Source organism: Platalea leucorodia (assembly GCF_965183815.1).
Source record: "Platalea leucorodia genome assembly, chromosome: 6".
Taxonomy (NCBI): Eukaryota; Metazoa; Chordata; class Aves; order Pelecaniformes; family Threskiornithidae; genus Platalea; species Platalea leucorodia.
In genome coordinates, this window is record NC_138828.1 from 51,340,624 (window position 1) to 51,361,755 (window position 21,132).

General features: G+C 38.2%; 1 protein-coding gene across 1 annotated transcript; it reads left to right on the plus strand.

The window, feature by feature from the left end:
• Positions 1–911: 911 nt before the first annotated feature.
• LOC309592156 (coagulation factor XI-like) lies at positions 912–20,376 on the plus strand (the record flags this gene model as incomplete). The annotated part of the gene is made up of 16 exons (XM_082315282.1): positions 912–1,005; positions 1,124–1,166; positions 1,742–1,800; positions 5,998–6,160; positions 6,836–6,942; positions 8,541–8,700; positions 9,281–9,390; positions 12,668–12,827; positions 13,624–13,733; positions 13,822–13,981; positions 14,111–14,226; positions 14,560–14,734; positions 16,730–16,905; positions 17,212–17,307; positions 18,711–18,850; positions 20,221–20,376. 16 exons carry the CDS (start codon positions 912–914, stop codon positions 20,374–20,376), a joined length of 2,025 nt encoding a protein of 674 aa, XP_082171408.1.
• Positions 20,377–21,132: the final 756 nt, after the last annotated feature.

The window sequence follows — 21,132 nt, forward strand, 5'->3', positions numbered from 1 at the left end:
TGATACACAGGAGAGTATGAAGACTTTCTTTGAGACAGTTCTTCCTCTGTAAGGAAGAGTTAGAGACCTTGCTGGCCCATAGAGAAGTCATTTCAGTCATGAGGATGCTCAAAAGGGTCACAGCTGGGTGAAATGTTTTGATGTAGATATTTTTTGAGTAGAGCATATGTATCTGTCTTTCCAGCATATTCAGTCTAAAAGAAGAGAGGAAGAAGATTGGGGAGGAGGGAAGATTTGTCCCTTTGGCAATTTCACTATGAAATGAAACACTTTTTTTAAGATTTAGAAGAATTTTTTTTGTTTGAAATTTGTTTTGCTTTGGTTACATGTTAGAAATCAAAACAAGTGATTCAGAGCAGCTATAAATTAAGTTTGACTTCTTGTTATTGCATTTGCATTTCATATATCTGCAAATGGGTTTGGTTTTTTTTCTGGCTTCCAGCAAACTGAAGACGCTCTTAGTTGCATCTAACAACAAAATAGGAGTGTAGAAAGGGGCCGCAGTAAGACTACTTGGAAGATGTAGACAGAATAATTTGTGCAAAGCACAGAAAAGGAGGAATAAGAACTTGAACTGATGTTAAAGAAAACAGCGCACAGAATACACAGTTGAAGAATATAGCTGTCTCTATTTATTTGCCAAGGGCATGCCTCAAGAGAATGGTGTAATAGAAAACATAGGTGATGGTTGTGTCCTCAGTTACAGTAGTTTCATAATGGTGTTATTTACTTGAGTCTGAGTCACTAGTCTTACTGATTTCATGTGGATATCCCCCCCCCCCCCCCCCCCCCCCCGCCCCCAGCTCAGGATTTACTCTTGAGATGAATCTCATTCCCTGTTTGTGTAGATTCTTGTGCTAGTAGCAGATACTCCGGCTGTTCTGAACCAAGGATTCACCTTTTATTTTAAAATGTCATCAAGAGGCAGATGCTCAGCTGGTGTAAAACTTGGACATCGATTTCAGTGTGGTCTGGATGATGTATGTTCTGAAAATGTGGCCCAAGGTCAGTAACAATATTGACAGAAAGAGCACCCATTCAAAGTAAATATTAAAGATAAGTTAGTGTTGCAAGCATAGTAATATTTAACACAAACTGTTGACTTTTTTTTTTTTTTCAGTAGAGCATAAACCTTATCCATTTATCCAGACCTACTGTATGTTCAGGTATGTAATCATCATTCAGTGAAAGGTTTTCATAGCAACAAGACAGTGTACGTTGATCTATTTATGGGTTGTGTTTTGTGGTTAATTTATTTGATTCTTTCACAGCTTAAGTTGTAGCATGTGGGGGAAAAAAAAAAAAAAGAAATGGTTTAAAATTCATATAACATATACCAGAAGCAGTGAGAGCGAGTCATTTGTTTGCTACATTGATAATAGTATCCACTTAACTACCAGGACAGTCAGGATTAATAACTACATTTTGATGGAATATTACTCCCAGTCTAAGCAAGAATAAATATTCTGCTGTAAAACAAAGCAGAAATTCTCTAAGTACTTACAAGCTTTATTGCTTCTTGCAACCACAAGTAAAGGACAAACATTTGTTGCTCTTTTATGCTACTTTTTATATGCCATAACTGCATATCACAGCTGTAATTTGTAATTCTCAATGTCATTTTGAATTAATGGTGTAACAGTACAAGTGTAAATCAGTGATATGCTTTGCGGTACTTTATAAAACTAATTATACACCCTTTATTAAACATATCCTAAAGAATGATTTTGTGTTTTTTTAGGATGATTTGGATTTATCAGACTTTTTATTTCATTTTCTTACTTGCTTCCGTTTACAGCGGTAAGTGAATATATAATTCCAAAGATGGGCACGCAGAGCAATGCGGCTCTTCTAGAAGGGGACATGATTGGTAACTGCAGTCTGGTCCTGAGCGAGCTGTCTGATTCTGCTGGGCTGCGCTCAGCTATGTTTGGGTAACCCACATAACCCTATTGCCTGACATGGAACTTTCTAATGGGGCTTTACTGACATTGTCCTGCCACCCCACCATGCTGTCACCTTGCCCAGCACGTACGGGACCGTGCTATGGGCAGTTTTCTCTATCGGACTGAGGCTGCATGCAGCTTGTAACTGTGAAATTAGTGTGATGTTCAGTGTCCCACACGCAACAGCAAGGTAGCAGCTTAGGAAGGGGGTCCTTTGCAGCTGATCGGGGTCCAGGAGGTGGAGTGGTGCCCCGTGCTTTGCTCCAACCTGGTTCCCCCCAGGACAAATTAGATCTCTCTAAAGTTTGCAGTAATGAGTGCTGACTGCTGGAGCCTCAGTCCGGCAGTGCTGGGGTAATCTGGCTGCCCCTTCCCGGCTGCAGAGGAGCCTCAGCCCTTCCCCAGATGCTGCCCTCTGGGTAAGAGGCAGGACTGACGGCCATGGTGCAGGGGCCACTCAGCCCAGTAGCCTCACTGGGGGAGAGCAGCTGAGCTTCAGAGCCAACATCCTCTTTTTTTTTTTTTTTTTTTTTTTTAGGTAAACAAACCCTACTTACCTTCAGTCTCACATAGTGCCTTTGATTGAAATTACTGATTTAAAAAGTATCTGTGTAACACCTATGTACCATCATGCTTGAAAGACTATTGCAATAAGTGTGAATAACTCCGGAACCAATTGTTCTATCATAAATTATTTTTTAGAATTCTCTTATATGCTGAAAAATCAGTGATTGTGTATGTTTTTCAGTGTCAGTCTGTGTTAATGATTTACCTTGTTCAGTTAGCAAAAGTCAAACTACAAAAACTGCATCGCATTTCCCTGAAGTTCCCTGTACTGATAAATTATAACTAAGACCTAACACAGGTTTATGTTCAGTAATGTATTAACTGTTTTCTCAGAGGACAATTAAGTAACTCAGCTTTTTAGCAAAATCTTTTTGATAAATGTAGTATTATTTAAGGTAATATTTTACATGGATTGAAATCTCAGCAAAACTAAAATCTTGGAACATTTCTGAAGCCTAGGAAACATTTTTATTAAATTAAAGTATTCAGAACTGGTATAGTTTTATATGGTATATTGTTTTACAGCATAAATCAATTTTTTGTGTGTTAATTTACACTAGAAGAAGGTAAATAAAATCCAAAATATCTGATACGGCAAATAATTGCAATATTCTTTTCTTTTGACTTTAGAATTTGCTTAGAGTGTTCTAACAGAAAATGCTTTTCTGTTAATGACCAAATTGAGCAAAGAAACTCTACTGAGAATCTACTGAGCCACTTTCCATCATCTATCAGCAGTCCTGGCTAACTGGGGAGGTCCCAGTAGACTGGAGGTTAGCAAATGTGACGCCCATCTATAAGAAGGGCCGGAAGGAGGATGCTGGGGAAGGTTATGGAGCAGATCATCCTGAGTGCCATCATGCAGCACATATGGGACAACCAGGGGATCAGGCCCAGTCAGCAGGGGTTATGAAAGGCCGGTCCTGCTTGACTAACCTGATCTCCTTCTAGGACAAGGTGACCCGCTTAGTGGGTGAGGGAAAGGCTGTGGATGTTGTCTACCTGGACTTCAGGAAAGCCTTTGACACCATTTCCCACAGCATTCTCCTGGAGAAACTGGCTGCTCATGGTTTGGATGACCGTACTCTTCACTGGGTAAAAATCTGGCTGGATGGCTGAACCAAAAGGGTTATGGTGAATGGAGTTAAATCCAGTTGGTGGCCAGTCACAAGGGGTGTTCCCCAGGGCTCAGTATCGAGGCCAGTTCTTGATCAATGATCTGGATGAGGGGAATCGAGTGCGCCCTCAGTAAGTTTGTAGATGACACCAAGCTGGGCGGGAGCATTTATCTGCTGGAGGGTAGGAAAGATCTACAGAGGGATCTGGACAGGCTGGATTGATGTGCTGAGGCCAGTTGTATGAGGTTCAACAAGGCCAAGTGCCGGGTCCTGCACTTGGGTCACAACAACCCCATGCAACACTACAGGCTTGGGGAAGAGTGGCTGGAGAGCTGCCCAGCAGAAAAGGACCCAGGGGTGTTGGTCAACAGCTGGCTGAATATGGGCCAGCAGTGTGCCCAGGTGGCCACGAAGGCCAACAGCATCCTGGCTTGTATCAGAAATGGTGTGGCCAGCAGGACTAGGGAAGTGATTGTCCCCCTGTACTTGGCGCTGGTGAGGCTGCACCTCGAGTACTGTGTTCAGTTTTGGGCCCCTCACTACAAGAAGGACATTGAGGGGCTGGAGTGTGTCCAAAGAAGGGCAATGAAGCTGGTGAAGGGTCTGGAGCACAAGTCTTATGAGGAGTGACTGAGGGAACTGGGGTTGTTTAGCCTGGAGAAGAGGAGGCTGAGGGGAGACCTTATGGCTCTCTACAACTACCTGAAGGGAGGTTGTAGCAAGGTGGGGGTCGGTCTCTTCTCCCAAGTAGCAAACAATAGGACAAGGTGAAACGGCCTCAAGTTGCATTAGGAGAGGTTTAGATTGGATATTAGGAAAAATTTCTTCATTGAAAGGGTTGTCAAGCGTTGGAACAGGCTGCTGAGGGAAGTGCTTGAGTCCCCATCCCTGGAGGTATTTAAAAGACAAAAATTAAAAAGTGTAGATGTGGACTTGGCAGTGGTAGGTTAATGGTTGGACTTGATGATCTTAAAGGTCTTTTCCAACCTAAACAGTTCTATGATTCTATAATAAATACCAATTTTTAGAGAAAGATCTGGAAAGTATATATACCAGAAAATTTGTATATTTATAAAGTACAAATTTTGTATCAACAAGAAATTAACCTTTAAAAGATATTAGCATATCTTGCACATATGTCTAATAATTCCTTTTTCCTTTTTGGGGGGGTAAATTGTATGTTTTACCTATGTGTGGGAAACACAGAATTACCTAAGTATAGTTTATAAACACATTCACAAATAAAATAGTCTTATAATATTTTAAAACTGTAAAATCCAATATGATAGTTCCATTTGTTTTCATTTTAAATAGCTTTTGATACTGTACGATAGTTCTGCAGTAACAGATTAAGCAGCTAGATAAAATGTTTTCCATTGGGTTTCCTCAAATTCTGTAAAAATACAGTATTTTCTCTTTATCTTTTAGCTAAGAAAAAGCACTTTTTTAGGTATAGGAATGAAAATCATCATATTTGCTGATTTGCTACCTCTTTGGAGGGCAAAATACAAGAAGAGAGTGGACTCCTCTGCAAAGCCAGCCCTCTTGTGTGTTTTAACATGGAGATCTTTCAAAATGAAGGCATTTGTAAGATGGGAACAAGTTGCTGCTTAGGTATCTTCATTGCATAGCTCTGCAACATGAGTGGGTTTCATTGCAGAGTTCAATATGGGATTGATGATGAATTCCCGCAGGTGCAAGGTGGTAGTTGAGCTCATTTTTATTCTGGGCAGTTCCTGAGACACTACTCCTCTAACAGTATTTTCTGCATTGTAAAGCAAGTCAGAGGGGGCTCAAGGTGGAGTGTGAGAGAGCAGAGGGTTTATAAAATGCTGGGAACCATTGAAGCTATGCACAGTGGCACCGTCTGTGACTCTGGCCTCAGAGCATCCCTAAACAAAATAGGACGCTCTGCACATACAACTTTCTAACTCTTTTTGGTCTCTGCACTTCCTTCTCCTGATTTTCCTCTTAATGGTGCTCTGTACTGGTCTCTCTCAGAAGATGCTTCTGCCGCTCCTGAGATCTGCCATGAGAAGGTCCGTTCCCTCTCTGCCATGCAGATCTGCCTTGTGGCCCATCCTGCTGCTTGAGCTTCTTGCCTTGGCTCAAGCTGCCCTGCTCCAGCATCAGGTACAAGGCAGGGAATGGGGCAAGATGCCCCAGAGAGTTTTATTTCTGCTGGAGAGCAAAGACGAGACTCTTGGAGGAACTGTGCTACTCACCTCCCTCACCCTCTTCTCCTGCCAAAGGACTGCCTTAAAAGCAAGGTCAATGACAAAGAGGAGCCGTGGCTTCACCCTCTCCCGGTGAACGGTGCGTGCTCCCATCTTTAATAATTTACGCATTTTGTTATTCCACATCAGAATGTGTGACTCAGATGTATGAAAATACATACTTCCAAGGAGGAGACCTCGCTACAGTTTTTACACCAAGTGCCAATTACTGCCAAGTAGTGTGTACTTACCATCCTACCTGTCTGCTCTTCACCTATTTGCCAGCGGCATGGACTAAAGATCCTGCAAAAAGGTAAAATGTTCATGTTCGTGTGGCTTTTGCTGGTCTCCTGTGATACTTTAAGGAACTCGGTAACATTTTAACAGAACACAGGCACCCAGGGAAAGCTACAGGGTTGCCATGGAAAACAATGTCATCTATCTTTAAAACTGGTGATCTAAAAGAGTATTTGCTTAAATTTGAAAGATTAAATCTGGCAATGCCCAATCTTTCACACTCACATACCAACCCTTTCAAGGAAACAGAACTGACTGTGCACTCCCTCCTCTCTGCCACATATTTATTATTGAGGGACAATGTGGGCAATTTTACCTCTCCAGTGGTCCCCGCTACTGTCCCCCATCCTCTCTCTTTAGCATATTTTTCTCACAATTAAGAACTTCAGTAGCCTGAGAGGATGAGGTTGTCCTCGCTCTCTATGCCCAGTGCGCTTCTGTCCTCCAAACCCTGGGCTCTGCTTCTCACTTTAATGAGACCTCTTGGAGCTCCCACATACACCCAGTAATCTCATCTGCCTCCAGTGCCAACAAAGCAGATACAGCTCTACCCTACCTTTCTCCAAATTGCACTTCTTGTCTAAATTTTAATGTTGAGGGATCTTGGACAGCCTGCATTTCACCTGAGAAACAATTATGAAAGTCTATGTTGTACTGCAAAAGCTGTGAATTGCTGCATTTTAAAACACAGGTTTTCCTGCTACTTAAAAGACAGCGATACAGAAATGCTGCCAAAAGCGGATATGGAAGGAGCCATCTCTGGACATTCCTTAAAACAGTGTGACATCCAAATCAGTGGTAAGATACGGTTATTCATGTGTATGCATTTTATACTCTGTATCATGTAGCAGATGTTAGAAAATTAGCATTTTGAAAAAAATTAATAGAATCAGGGAAGCAGCCAAGCAGTGATTTGTGTTCTTTGCCAGATCTCTTTCAAACACAGCTTAGAAAATCTTCCACTGGTTTCACCCTTCAGCCCCAATTATCCACCACCGAGGCTCCCCAGATGAGGTAACAAGAGAAATTATGCTCCTGCAGTCACTATTTCATTTGCTAGAGGCAGATGGGAGCACATGCTTTAACTGGTAGCTCCAGTTCTAAAGATTAATTTACTACTACAATTCCACTCCAGCAAGCTGCTCATACAGCGTGTGTGACCCTGCTTTATAATTTTGTAGAGCAGATGCCCAGCAAAGCAGAAGTGCGTAGTCACAAAGTGATGTTGCTACCTTCATGATTCTGTGTAATAATTTACTAGCAGCTCCATCTTTTAGTGTATGCGTGCTATGCACAGAATCTTAGTGTCAGCATGCCGTACCTGTGAGTTATCAGCAGACGTATTTAAAGCCTATTAAATGTGTTGTTTTAAATATGTTTTAAACTTGTACCATCATAATGATGTCATTAAGAGGAGATCAGCTTTAAGCATAGCACGGTACTGCAGAAAAACAGAATAAGGAAGAATATATTTATTCGCTTCCTGACTTTGAGGTCAAATAATGTCTTACGGATGTCATGCTAATTCTTTAGTTTTATTGGTATAGCACCTCAATACGCCAGGGCTAAATGGGTCTTTCTTTATGCAAGTTCTCCATTGCAGCTATTGACAAATCGGTTGTGCTTGCTTTTCCTTGCCACTTGCCTTTCAGAGCAGCCAGGACTTTTAAAAGCCCTTTCCTGCCAACATCCTGTTGCATTTATATTTCTGAGTAGCTTTGGCCCAGCAAAATAGATTTCAGTAGGATGTTATTCTTTATGCTATATAAACTAACTGATATCACTGGAGTTACTCCAGAATCAGAATAATGTCCCTAAAATGAAAATCTACCCATATATGTTTAAAAGCCCCACCAATTGTTGGCTGACTTGTGTTCTGTGAAGAGACCTCACTGACCATGAGGCAAAACCTGCATCGGGGAAAGCTATTTCAAACCACACAGTCCTGATTCTCCCTCTGTGGAGTGTAAATAAAATCTTCTGACTCAAATGGGAGATGTCTGTTGCTTATGAGGACAGAATTTGCCTTTTAAACTGCTCTATGAATTGGGAAATGGGAAAGTATGTTTTAGTGTTAATCCTGAGTTCTTGCTTTGATTAATGTCATCATGGTCTCAACCATAGTGGTTAGAGCTCCTCTCTCATGTAGGCAAAGGCACTGTCAAAGTCTGCCAGTTTTTTCCTCTGCCATGTGGTACTGTACTATATACCTCCACTTCTGATTTTCTTACTGGACGTATATGTGGAATATGATGTAACTGAAGTGAGCATGGGACGTGGAATCTGGATTATGAGGGCTGTGTCATGCGAACTGCTGTCTTTTGGGCAGTTTGCGGTGTGGGATGGGGAAAAGAATAGAAGAGTGTTTTCAGAACTTGATCTCTCTTTTTTCACAGCTTGCAGCCCAGATGTCCACATAGGACTGGATATGGAAGGGAAAATTTATGATGTTACTATGGCTGACAGCTATCAACAGTGTCGAAAAAGATGTACCAATGACAACCGTTGTCATTTTTTTACGTATGCCTCGGAAACTTTTCACAATGCAAGCTTTCGGTAAATACAGGTTTGATCCCTTTCCTTGGGCGACACTGTGCTTTAGTAGGTAAATCTCAGAGCATTCTAAGGTGCGAGAATTTATTCAAGGAAATGATTTTTCCTTGACTTGTCATCCTTGCAATGTTTATTCAGACTTACAGATAGGAAAATATCTGTGGTAAATTAGCTTTCATTTGTCCATCGGTAAGAAATACAAACTTGATTGTCATAGCACTGAAAAAAATTAAAATCCTCTGTAGATATTGAAATGCAAATTATATTGGTAGATATACAGCATTATTGCTCTGTTAAATCTTGCTCTGCTTATTGCTCTGAAAATAGCATCAGCAGAGCAGCCAGAGAAATTCTTCCATTTTTATCAGGCTTATTTTTTGAGCTGTTCATCTGCTCAATTTTACAAGTTAAACATTGTTCAGCTAACTCTGTTCCTTATTTGAAGATTGTTCTGGAGATTGGAGATTGCTCTGGCCCATAGCCAGAACATGGACTGTGGTAGGAATTACGGGGCCAGGAGGATGGTGTGAACCAAGGAAGATGGCCTGTTGTCTTACCACTTTCTTTATTCTTTGTCACTCAGTAAAAAATGCTTCTTGAAACATACCAGTATAGGAACTCCAACCAGCATAAAGGTGCTTGATGAGGTTGTGTCTGGATTCTCTTTAAAGCCATGCCAGCTTTCTGAAATAGGTAACTATTTAAAATCTCTGATTCAGTTTAGTTTTAAGGGTTATGGATGACGAGGTGCAGTCTCTCTCTGACATGTATGAATGTTTCATTATGTGAAATAATTCTAATGTAAACTTATTCTTGCAAATACAGTTAGTACTCTCAGGCACAAAGGAGGTTCAGATCTTTTTAGTTTTTCCATTTTATCATTTGTCTTACAAAAACAGCTGCCTGCTTTGAAGAGCTAAAACATTCTTTCATAAGATTAGCTTGATGAAATTGCATGTTGTCTTTGTACTGTGGATACAAAAATGAAAGATAAAATCCCATCAAAGTCAAAGATCAGGAGGAATATAAAGATTTCTAAATTCTGTTTGTATACTGTGTATGCACTTAGAAATTTTTAATGAAGACCTGCAGCTTTGCAATTCAACTGGCTAATATTAAGGGATGTATTCTGTGTTTTTCGGGTGATTTGTGATGAAAGCAGTATCTGTGCTTGTTCCCTCAATCATTACTCAGGCAAAACTCTCGAGTGCAAGTATATGATACCTTCTTATTCTCAACTGAAGCATCTTTCACTTTTTTCTTTTTTTCTTTTTTTTTTTTTTTCCCTTTTTAAAAATCTGCCTCCACCTTGTCTTACTGTGTGGTATTTTCCCTTCTTAATGATGATGATGTTCTGCTTTGATATAGCCTTATTTTAGCTCACAGATAAACTAGTTTTCCCATAGAAATCACATTTTGTAGAGACTATGCATCTTTTTTTTTCTATATCAATATGTTTTCTTCAGACTCTGCTACTCCTACTGTAGCAATAATCTTTGGAAACTATTGAAAACGTTGTTTGTTCAGATCTTAACAATGAAGACACTTAAAGAAAAATGAAGTGTGAGGAATAAAAAAAGGAAGAAAAAGTTTTGTAAAGAGAAGAAAACAATTTGGCTATTCCCTCACTATGTGTATGAGAGAGAATGGAGGGAAGAATTTTTTTTTCTCCAAACTCTTGCACTAAGATATACTAAAGAGACATATATTCATATGAAGAAAAATCACAGTACTCAGGAGGGTCCTCTCACAGACTTGAGAAGAATTGGGGAACCGTAGCGTATGCACAAACAATATGATCTTAAGTTAAAAAATAATATCAAAAGCCATTGGAGACTTTATCAAAGACATTTATGGTCTATGACAGTGGTGATATGGCAGTAATGATCCATCACAAATTAAATCAGAATTTCTGAAGACATGTGAAGATCAACCTTCTTCCTTCCTGTCTTTCCTTGCTTTCTGTGTCTTGTGAGAAAGTCAAGAGGAAAGAGAGAGAGAAGGAATAAATCATGGGATCATAAAAGCCTAGACAGTACTATTGAATCAAGAGGTCATCTAAGGAGGTTATCTGTCCTAATCCAAGACAGATCAGCTATGCCTGTCCAGACAGAGATTTGTTAAATGTAGTCATAAAATCTCAGTATCACCTTCTGCCTTGTTGTGTTGTAAATATCTGAAATGGGTTTATTTGAATATTTATTGTAGTGTTTTTCTGACTGTGTTTAGGCTGACTAGTCCTACATTGTATATGTTCCAGTGTCATCATTTTAAAATTAGATGTTTCCCCTTTCAAAGCTTTTGTAATCACATCAACCCTCCGTGAACACCAAAAGCTAAATTGTATTAAGAAATTTTGAGGTTGCTTCAGTCAGATTCCAAGATCACTGCCATTATCACTATTATGGGACTTCTCTGTTTCCTGTTCTACCATGTCCTCTTCCCTCTGCTCAGTAATGCTAATGTTGTTGACCATCTAACTGCAGTTAGTTTTCATGAAGAAGCAAGGGGGGGAAAAAAAAAGGTAGTTCTTTAGCCTTTCTTGTGTCCTTTGCCTTTAGCTTGCTTTGTCCCCTGAGCAGAACCTGAGCTCCTTTCTTAATGCTAATTGAATGGTACTGCACATTTTTCTTTCAAGAATTTGTTCCTTCCTATTTGGCCTTTCATTTTGTGCCTTTGCCTTTCTGATTTTGTCCTTATGCACACATGCTACTACGTATCCATAGCAATTTCTCTGTATTTCTGCCCTTTGCAAAGTACCTTTCTTGAGGTCATTGAATATTGAACAAACCAAACGATCACTGAACATGACCATTGAGATCATGGGTTAGCTTCCCTAAACTTCCAGATCCACATTTATGCTTTAAACATAATTGCCTTTAGAAACTATCCATTCTCCTGAACCCTATTTGCCCTTAACATGGGATCTTACCAATTGTCAAAGTTAATCGACCCTTATTTTCCAGTCTCATGATTTTTTTTTACTGTTCTTATTGTGTAATTACTGTCCAATGTTGTTGTCCTTTCATGCTTATGTTTTTTTTGAAAACCTCATCAAATTATCAGGAGTCACATTAAGCTCTACCTCTCCCTTTTACTGTTTTTCCCTTTCTGTAGTAAGATGTTCCCATATATTTCCACAACTCATTGGGTAGCGTCAACTTGGCTGCTGTACTTTCTCAGCAGCTGAAGTTCTCTGCTGCCACCAAGTCCTGTGTTTTGGATCATTTTACTGTTTTTACTGTCTTTACAGCTTGATAATTTCAAGAAACATCCTCCATGCTGGTGCTTTCTTTTTTCCTCTTTTTATTGTTGCACTGGGATTTTAACTAGGACTTCAAGTATATCTGGAGAAGGCAACTCATTCTTCTCTTTCTAAACATGCTAGTGCTTCCTGTAACTTCTATATCCATAGTCTGGTTGTGTGAATTATCCTGCCAAGCCTCTGTTATGTTATTTTGGTCATGTCAGAGGGCAGACTGTACGTTACTCCTGCTTATTCTGCCTACTTTTCAAATAGCATTTAATAAAGTGTTAAGAGGATCATCCCATTATTTTTTCTTCTAGTCTTCCCATGATCCTCTTAGATATACCCATTACCTTAATTATTTTAGGCTTTGCCTAGATTACCATGATTTATTCCTAACTGTGAATTTGTACACTGATCTCCACTGTTCCTAATTTCAAGCCTTCCCTATTAAATTAGCAAATCTGTATTCTACATGTCATTTCTCTTCTTCTCTATATGAACCTTATCCTTGCTCAGTAGTCCTCTCCATGAGTTTACACGCTCAAAACATCGTCGTAAGAAATAGTTTTTGGTTAAAATGTGGTGTTATCTTTCCAGCTTATCGGTCACAAAGGAAGGAAAATGTGAATAAGGATAGAAATTAATAAACTGTAAACCTTAATATTCTGATGACATAATAAAATCTTTGGAATTTTGATATTTTGTTCTTGTTTTATACAGATTGTCAAACGGATATTTTTGAAGATCAAGAATTATCAGGAATGAATATTACAAGTTTTTTCACTCCCGATATCTCTGTCTGCCAAACTACTTGTACATATTTTCCAAAGTGCTTGTTCTTTACATTCTTTACCAGACAATGGCAAATAGAGTCCCAAAGGTGAATATGACAACTAACTTTAATTCTCTAAGCAATTTTTTTTTTTTTAAAAAAGCACACAGTCTTTTTTAAAACACTGCTTTCTTTTACTTATGGAAATTTTTGTTGAAAGGCTATTTTCAGTAAAGCACAGCTTTTTATGTTTTGTATTCATAAGTTTATCATTTCCTGTGGGCATTTCATCTGTTCTCCAGTGTGATCAGTTGTTTTGTATTGCGGCTGCATATCTGGTGTTAATCTGAAGACAGTTATACACATCAAAGAGACAGTGAGCCTCCAGATTGCTTTAAAGACTTAAAGCTGAACTTTATGAAATTATCAAGAGAGTCACCTGGTTTCCTAGCAGTATTAAGTCATTTACTTGAAAAAATTTTCGATAAAGTTAACGGGTTTAAAAATGTTTCTATTGAGCTTCCTTCTTTCATACTTAGTATTAAGAATAGTTAAAAATCTACATTCCACACAAAACAGAAGAATAAAGTTTCAAAGGAATTTCAGGGAGAAGCAAAGCTGAGATGGCATATATCATCTAAAGTCACCTCTTCTACCTATGTATAAATACTGTACAACCTTTAGTAGCACAGTCATACGCAATTTCACAAAACTACAAAAGCCCCCTCAATTTAGTGTGAACCAGTGAACTTAGTGAATGCATTTTCATATGAAATACTTTTACAGAGAGAGACTTGGGAGAAAAAAACACATTTAAGAAAGAACCTTCCCTTATCAGTACCTAAACAATCAATTTTAGGATGTGAGAACAGATTTAGTTATTGTAAAAATGTTTTCATTTTAGAAATCTTTGCCTTCTGAAGACATCAACAAGTGGGATACCAGAGGCACTTATATCACGACAAAATGCTGTATCAGGCTTTAGTCTCCTAAATTGCAGAAGATCCTTTCCTGGTAAACCATAAATTACAATAAAAATGCTAATTTTGAATTAATCAAATCAATAGACTTTCTGATGCTTGGAATGCACTCATTCTTACAGCCTGTAATTCTCGTACTTACACGCATATGAATTTTTTGGGAGATGAACTTAATGTCACTTATACGAAAGGACACAGAGCCTGTCAGCAGGTTTGCACAGACGTGATCCGCTGCCAATTTTTTACCTACTTTCCCCTCCAAGATTCATGCAATGAGGAAAGGTGAGATGTATTTTTTTAAAATGTTCAAAGATTGCTGAAATAATCATTCTGCAGACTTGATGAAGGGGTAATGTATGTGTTCTGCATTAAAAAAGTACGAACTGAATCTTTGCATTAATTCATTGGCAGAAAGTGTGAGTGTCACCTAAGAATGTCCTCAAACGGCTCTCCAGTGGAAATAGTACATGGGCCAGGAAGGATCTCTGGATACTCACTAAGATTATGTAAAAAAAAAGCCAGTACTGGTAAGTAAAACTTCTTTCATGTAAAAGAGACAGTGCTTAACTGATTTCAGTACAGGAAGCCAAAACCTCCTCCCCCCCTTCTTTCTTTTTCCTTTTTTAATTGGTTTCATTGTCCTAATGGGACACCTTGTGAAGTTAGTGTTCTGAAAAAGTGAAGTTGGCCAGGTCTGCACACTGTAAACACCAACAGTAGCACTGTGAACTTGGTTTTAATAAACTTTGTGATCTTTGCAGTAGATTGGTCCCTATTCAGGGATCAGCAGTAGTCTCATCTTCATTTTTCATTGGTGAGTGCAAATTATCTTTAAGCACACTTTTAAATTATTTCTCTAGTGTGTATGCAGCATTCTGCAAGAACTATTAGGATCGTTGGAGGGACAGACTCTTCCCCTGGTGAATGGCCGTGGCAAGTCAGCTTGCATGTGAAGTTGTCTCGTCAGAGACACCTCTGTGGGGGCTCTATCATCAGCAACCGGTGGATTCTTACAGCTGCTCACTGTGTCATGAGGTGAGGCCTAAATGTAAATGTACAAATAAAACCAAAAATTTTGTCCAGCATGTGAGATAAGTTGAGGTCTACCTTTCAGAAAAATAAAAATAAGGACAAGAATAAAATAAACTGTTTTAGTGTAATCAAAAGGCGAACTTTAAGGTAGACTATGCATATCCTTACGTAACTGGAACTCCATACCTTGTCCCTTTGTAACACAGTATTGTACTACTGATGCTAAATTATTTTAATGCATCTAGAAGATGACATTCTAAAGCAGACATCAGATACCTACAGAAACTTAGACATTCTCATGCAATGTAAGCTTTTTCTTTCTGTAATACCATATCATCTATGAAGGAAAATCAGTTGCTAGGTTATTCCATTTCATAAGCTTCAAATTATTTATCTCAGAGATTTCTCTGTGGCACTTAGGAAATGTGTGTAATGGTTCTAATCTGATAGCTTCAGCAGCAGGATGCTCAACAAGTTAACTTATTTGAGCAGGACACAAAGTAAATCTCCATGGAGGTCCAGTTAGGCTGCTTCTGGTACCTGAGCTACCTATGTCTGCATTACATGAAACATCCAGATCCCCATTGTCCTGGTTTTCCTTTAACATTTTTTTTTTTTTCCCCCAAATTCTATCAATAAGTCAATACCCTATTTTTAATGCAGATTTAAGCTGTAAGAACAATGTTTAAAGCAGCCAATACCTCAGACATTGCTAATTTGCACTGATGCATATAGTCTGTATTGTTAATCAAATTACCATCAGGTTTGGGTCATGAAATTACTTGTGTTGTGAAGAGCTGATTTAATTGTCATGCAGATGATTAATTTCCTATGTTAGATTGTCATCACCTGTAAAGCAGGTTATCCTGTCACTTACAGAGTGAAAAGTGTAAGGTTATAATGCAGTCTGATGGGAGAAAAGGGACAGGTAACAGATAAAATGCTTCAAAGAGGAGGATGTCGACCCAGCAACATGGTCCAAAATCAGACATTTTTACTCACACCATGTAGTACGTTACCCATTATTGTTTTTGCATGGAATAGTATTGCCAATATTTTGCCTCCAGTGGCAAACTTTTATAAAAGTGGTTAACCTCTCTAAAAAACCCTATATAAAAAAATATCATTCTCTACCCGCTATCCAGTGTAGAAGATACCAGTATAATAAAAGGCAAAGGGAAAGGATATGCTTGCAAAATAAAAAAAGCAGACTTTGTTAATTAGAAATTATTAAGCCTAACTGATATTTATGAATTCATATACAAAATCTTCAAAATTTTTGGAAAGTTTATTCAAGACAAGTTTTGCACCTTCTTCATTGCATGTACCAAAACTTCTAGGTTGCCTTAGTGGTAGAATATCACAATGAAATACCCCTTAAACTTAGTCAAAGTAAAGTTGAAATCATAAAGATTAACTGGAACTTTTCATGTAGGTCTATGTTATCACACTTTCTATTCTATATTTACATAGCTAGTGTCATTTTCCTAACAAATAAGTGTCAGAATAGACTCTACTTGAATTTATATTCCCAACTCTATTTTAATTACTAGAAAAGCTGTTGTGTTAGAATGAATGGAAAGAATCTCATTTACTACTTCAGGGCTTGTATTAGGCCCTTGAAAATTAAAAAAAAAAAAAGAAAAAAAAAAGAAAAAAAAAGAAAAAAGGCAATGAGAAAAAAGAAGATGAAGGAAGGCAGAAGGGATGGGAGGATGAAGAAGGATCAGGACAATGAGTCTGAACATAAAGGAGAGAGAAAACTGACATGGGGATGAAAATAGGAATAGGGAGAGGAACAGAGAAGGAGAAGTGGAGGGAATGGACAAAATGAACCTTTTTTTAGTTTTGAGACTGTGAAAATAAAAAATCGACAGAGTAACCTCAGTGCTGTTCACTGTACACTCAGGAGTAACGGAAGATGTTGGCATCTGCACACAAACTCTAAATCAGTGCAAATCTTTTGCCACAGACTGACTGACTGTCTTTTTCCTTCAGTCTTGAGAATCCCAAGATTTGGCGTGTTTATGCTGGTATTTTAAAACAATCAGAAATAAATGAGGATACACCCTTCTTCAAAGTGGAAGAGATTATTGTTCACCCTCAGTATCAATACGCACAGACTGGATATGACATTGCTTTAATGAAACTTGATAAGCCTATGAACTTTACTGGTATGTAGCGTATTTCAGAAGAATTCTGAAAATGTGCAGGGTGACACAGGGCTGGCATTAGTATGGCAGTGCATGACACCTGGGCTGGCTTCCTTTAATATGCAGTTACTGGGTTTGAGGAGAATCTCATTCTGTTGGCTTTGAAAAGAAAATGGGTGGCTTTTACTTATGTGACTGGAATGATATATAGTGTAAGGGACAAAGCATAACAGGTTGGCTATCATCAGGGGTCATGTAGGTGCCCACAAAACCTTAATGTTGCAGTTGTATCTGCTGGTTAAACTAATATTTTTAATCATATTTTAGATCTTCAACTACCTATTTGCCTGCCATCAAAAGAAGACGCTAACATACTTTATACTGACTGTTGGGTAATTGGATGGGGTTTCAGAAAAGAAAAAGGTACAGATAAATATTTAAACAGTGAGTTCTTGTATTAGAAAAATTCATATGGTTAAAAAAAAAAACCTGCCCCGCTCCCCCCTCTTTTTTTTTTTGTTGTTGTTGTTGTTGTTGTAAGAAAACCCTCTTCTTTTTTAAAAGAATATTCTACTATGTTCTTGGCTACCATTATTGCTATCTGGCCAGCACTGTAATATAATTCTTAATTAGAATCTACTTCTATTAAGACATCATAAAACATATATGAAAGATGTATGAAATGATCATTAAATAACTCCATGCTCTGACACAAAAATTCGATTTTATAAATTGTTTGATTCAATAATTTGAAATATGTAAGAATGCAACCTTAAATATATCCTGTACAGCCCTCAAATGCTTTTCCTTGGACTCTAGCTTAATCTACTGGCAAAACCCAGTATATATCTGGAACGCACAAGCCTTTTCATGCTCCCAGCTGAAAAAAGCCAACAGACATATCACTGAACTGTGAGGTTTTGAGTTAGAGTCTGCACATAATGCATGGGGGTTTTTTGTGTGGTTGTATTCATAGGACTTTAGAAATCGGAGATTGAAGTATGTTGCTTTTATGATTCTGAAGGCTGATTATAAACAATGCCAATGACTTTTGTGTTTTGATAGTAGATGGGGTTTGAACTACTCTGATTTTATATGGAGGTAGGCCAAATAGCTGTTAATTATCAAAGTCTGTTTTTACATGTGTTTATATACACTATACTATTTATACACATATTTTTATATGTAATATTTATGTGTGTGTATACATATATATGCACACACACCTATTTAAACAGTGTCCTTTCCTTTATACACCTTCCTGTTTGAAGGTTAGTGTTCAATGTGAAATCTAACAAATTTAGGCAGAGACTGTATAGGCTAATTTCTTCTGTTAATTTCTAAGAAAAGGCTGCTCTCAAATACTCTTATTTACTCTATGTGCAAATTTCTCCATCCTGTAAACTACTAGGGCATGGAGCAGCAGAGATTTGGCAACTGGGAGATTCCAAACCTATTGTAACACATTTCTAAGAAATAATTGTTAATAACGCAAAGCAATGCTCTTAATGGGAGGACAGGTTCCAAGGGCCAATGTCCTGAAAGCCGTACTCATACACAGATTCATTGCAAATCACAAGGGAGTTTTGAAGCTTGCCCAGTCATGAGACATAAAATGGCATTATAAAACATTCAAATTAGTAGACAATTCACATTGTTTACTAACACAAAAAAAAGGAAAATCAGTGTCATGAACATCTAACAACACTCTAAAAGCAGTGGCCTCCAACTTTGTAATATCATTGTATGGGGATTTGTAGAGTTTGATTTTAACTTTTATTTTGTTAGAAGCAAACATTTCTCTGTTCATACTGCTTATTACATAGGTCGTGTAGAAGATATTCTTCAGAAGGCTACTGTTCCCCTCATGTCAAAAGAGGAATGCCAGGCAAGGTACCGGAAGCGCAGAATAGGTGACAAAGTGATCTGTGCTGGCTATGATGAAGGTGGAAGGGATGCTTGTAAGGTAACAAAAAGAAGTAGTATATAGTCATATATTCCACCATTTGTTCAAATATTTAATTGAATACTATAATTATTTTTTAATAGCCGTTAGAAAAATATGGGTATCAATAGAGCTGTTGATTCACTTGTCACTTCTGCGTGTCAAAAGCACTGAAAATCAAGGTATATGCAAAACATTTTGTATGTGACATTAAAATCCTTAGGCATAGATTCCACGGATAATAAGCTCTGAGTGTGTATATATCTCTCTCATCCATTTAGGGAATAAAACAGTATTCCTTCAGAGTATCAGAAATCCAAAGAGAGCAAGTATAGTATCTCAAAGCGTTTCTCCAATAAAAGCAGATTTCCTATGTGATGTTTTTACTTCTTGACATGAAATACAGTACATGAAAGCTTATTTTAAAGCATCCACTGTTCACAAACCAGAAGGGAGGGTGCTAGCAATGCTATTAAAATGTATGGGGAATGGAAGGCTAGAGACAACCTGAGCAGACTGGTCTGTTCATTATTAGAATTGAAAATGTCACAACGGCGTGTGTTCAGTGAGCCAAATTCTCTGCTTGAGTGTACACTCATGCACTTCCATTAATTTAAATATTCTGAGCTAATTTATGCAAGAAGAAAATAGTCTGATTAGTAAGATTAAATTCTCTGCCAAACACAGTATTTTCACCTTAAGTATTTAACAGTTAACATTTTTATGTTAAAATGTTACTGTTACTATGATCGATATTGAGTAGGAATAAAAATACTTGGAGCTGGGAAGCAATTTTTTCTCTATACCAATTAAGCTTACTTTATCTGATACAGTGTACCAGAACATGGAGATGCTGTTTTATAAAAATAACTATTTTTATTGTCTCAACAACTCATAACAGCTATGCTAAAGAACCTTATGTTCAGAAAGATCAGTTAGGAATAGGAAAAGAAAAGAGAGACGTGTTTTATCCTGAGGGGGACAGAGTCACTCAAACAAGATAAGCTGCGTAGAGTTTGTGTACTAAAACCAAGGTCATAAGAGAAAACATTGGCAAATTTACTGTTTTCTCACTTGCACATGTAGTCTTCATTGGGTTTTAAATCAGTGTATGTAGATAAATTAAAAAACAAAACAGTAGTTTTGAACCTTCATGGGAGGTGGAAATTATTTGCAATGACTGGAAAGTATTTAGAAGTCACTTTACTAGAAAACCAGAAAACCTGCTTCAGTACTCTGTTAATTAGCCTTAAGCGGAAGTGACTGAAATCTAGGCAGTTATGCTGGTGTTAACGCTGAATGATGCTGATTTTAATGAAGGCTTTCTTTGAGAAAGAAACACTGATGAGAGCTCTTCCTTGCGTGCTCTGTCTTTTTCTCCTGTGACATAGGGAGATTCAGGAGGGCCGCTGTCATGCAAGCACGAGGAGGTGTGGTATCTGGTGGGCATCACCAGCTGGGGTGAAGGGTGCGCTCGCCCCAGGCAGCCAGGTGTCTACACAAAAGTTGCTGAGTATTCAGACTGGATTCTAGAAAAAACTACATAGCACAAGAGTTACCTACTGGCTCAAAGTGATGGCGTGGAATAATAACCCTAGGAGCAGTGTGATGAAGTGTATTAGCATTTTTTAAATGGTGTTTCTTGTTAGCCTGGAATGTAAAAGACTTGATTACAAAAGTAGAAAAGCAGGAATGAATGAACTTTGCCATTACTAAATAAAAAGCAGTAATGAAAATAAACTCCGTGGTCACTGATTTGGCAGAAAAAAAGAATATGAACCATTGATTTCTTCTGTCCTTGCTAGCACAACATGGGAGTGGATGAGGTTGCAGGGCATGTATGGACCTGGGAACTGCTTCTGACTTCTGAAGTTTAGACACAGTAATGGAGATTTCTCTCCCTTGTCTGAATTTGGTTGAAATGGGCCAACCAGTTACAAACTTACTAAGAGGCTTGGGGAAGGGAAGCTGAGGCAGAGAGAAGCCTATACAGTCATATAAACCTTATTTCCTTAGGGAATTAGCCAAAAAAGTGGCAGTACAAACTGAGAAAACAAAACCAGAGGCCTTGGCAAGCTCTTCAGTAACAGTTTTGCAAGTGTGGTAACAGCGCTGTCTTTCACTTACATTATTCTAATTTCTGTGGAAGGTTTTGTGGTAAGAACAATAATGTGGGTCTCCTTCCCTTGAAGCAGAATATCCAGAAAATCAATAAAAGAATCGTCCCCTTTAGAGACATCATAAGGACCATGTCATTGGTCTTTAGCACAATGTATTTTTATTTTCCAGATCCCTAGCTCTCC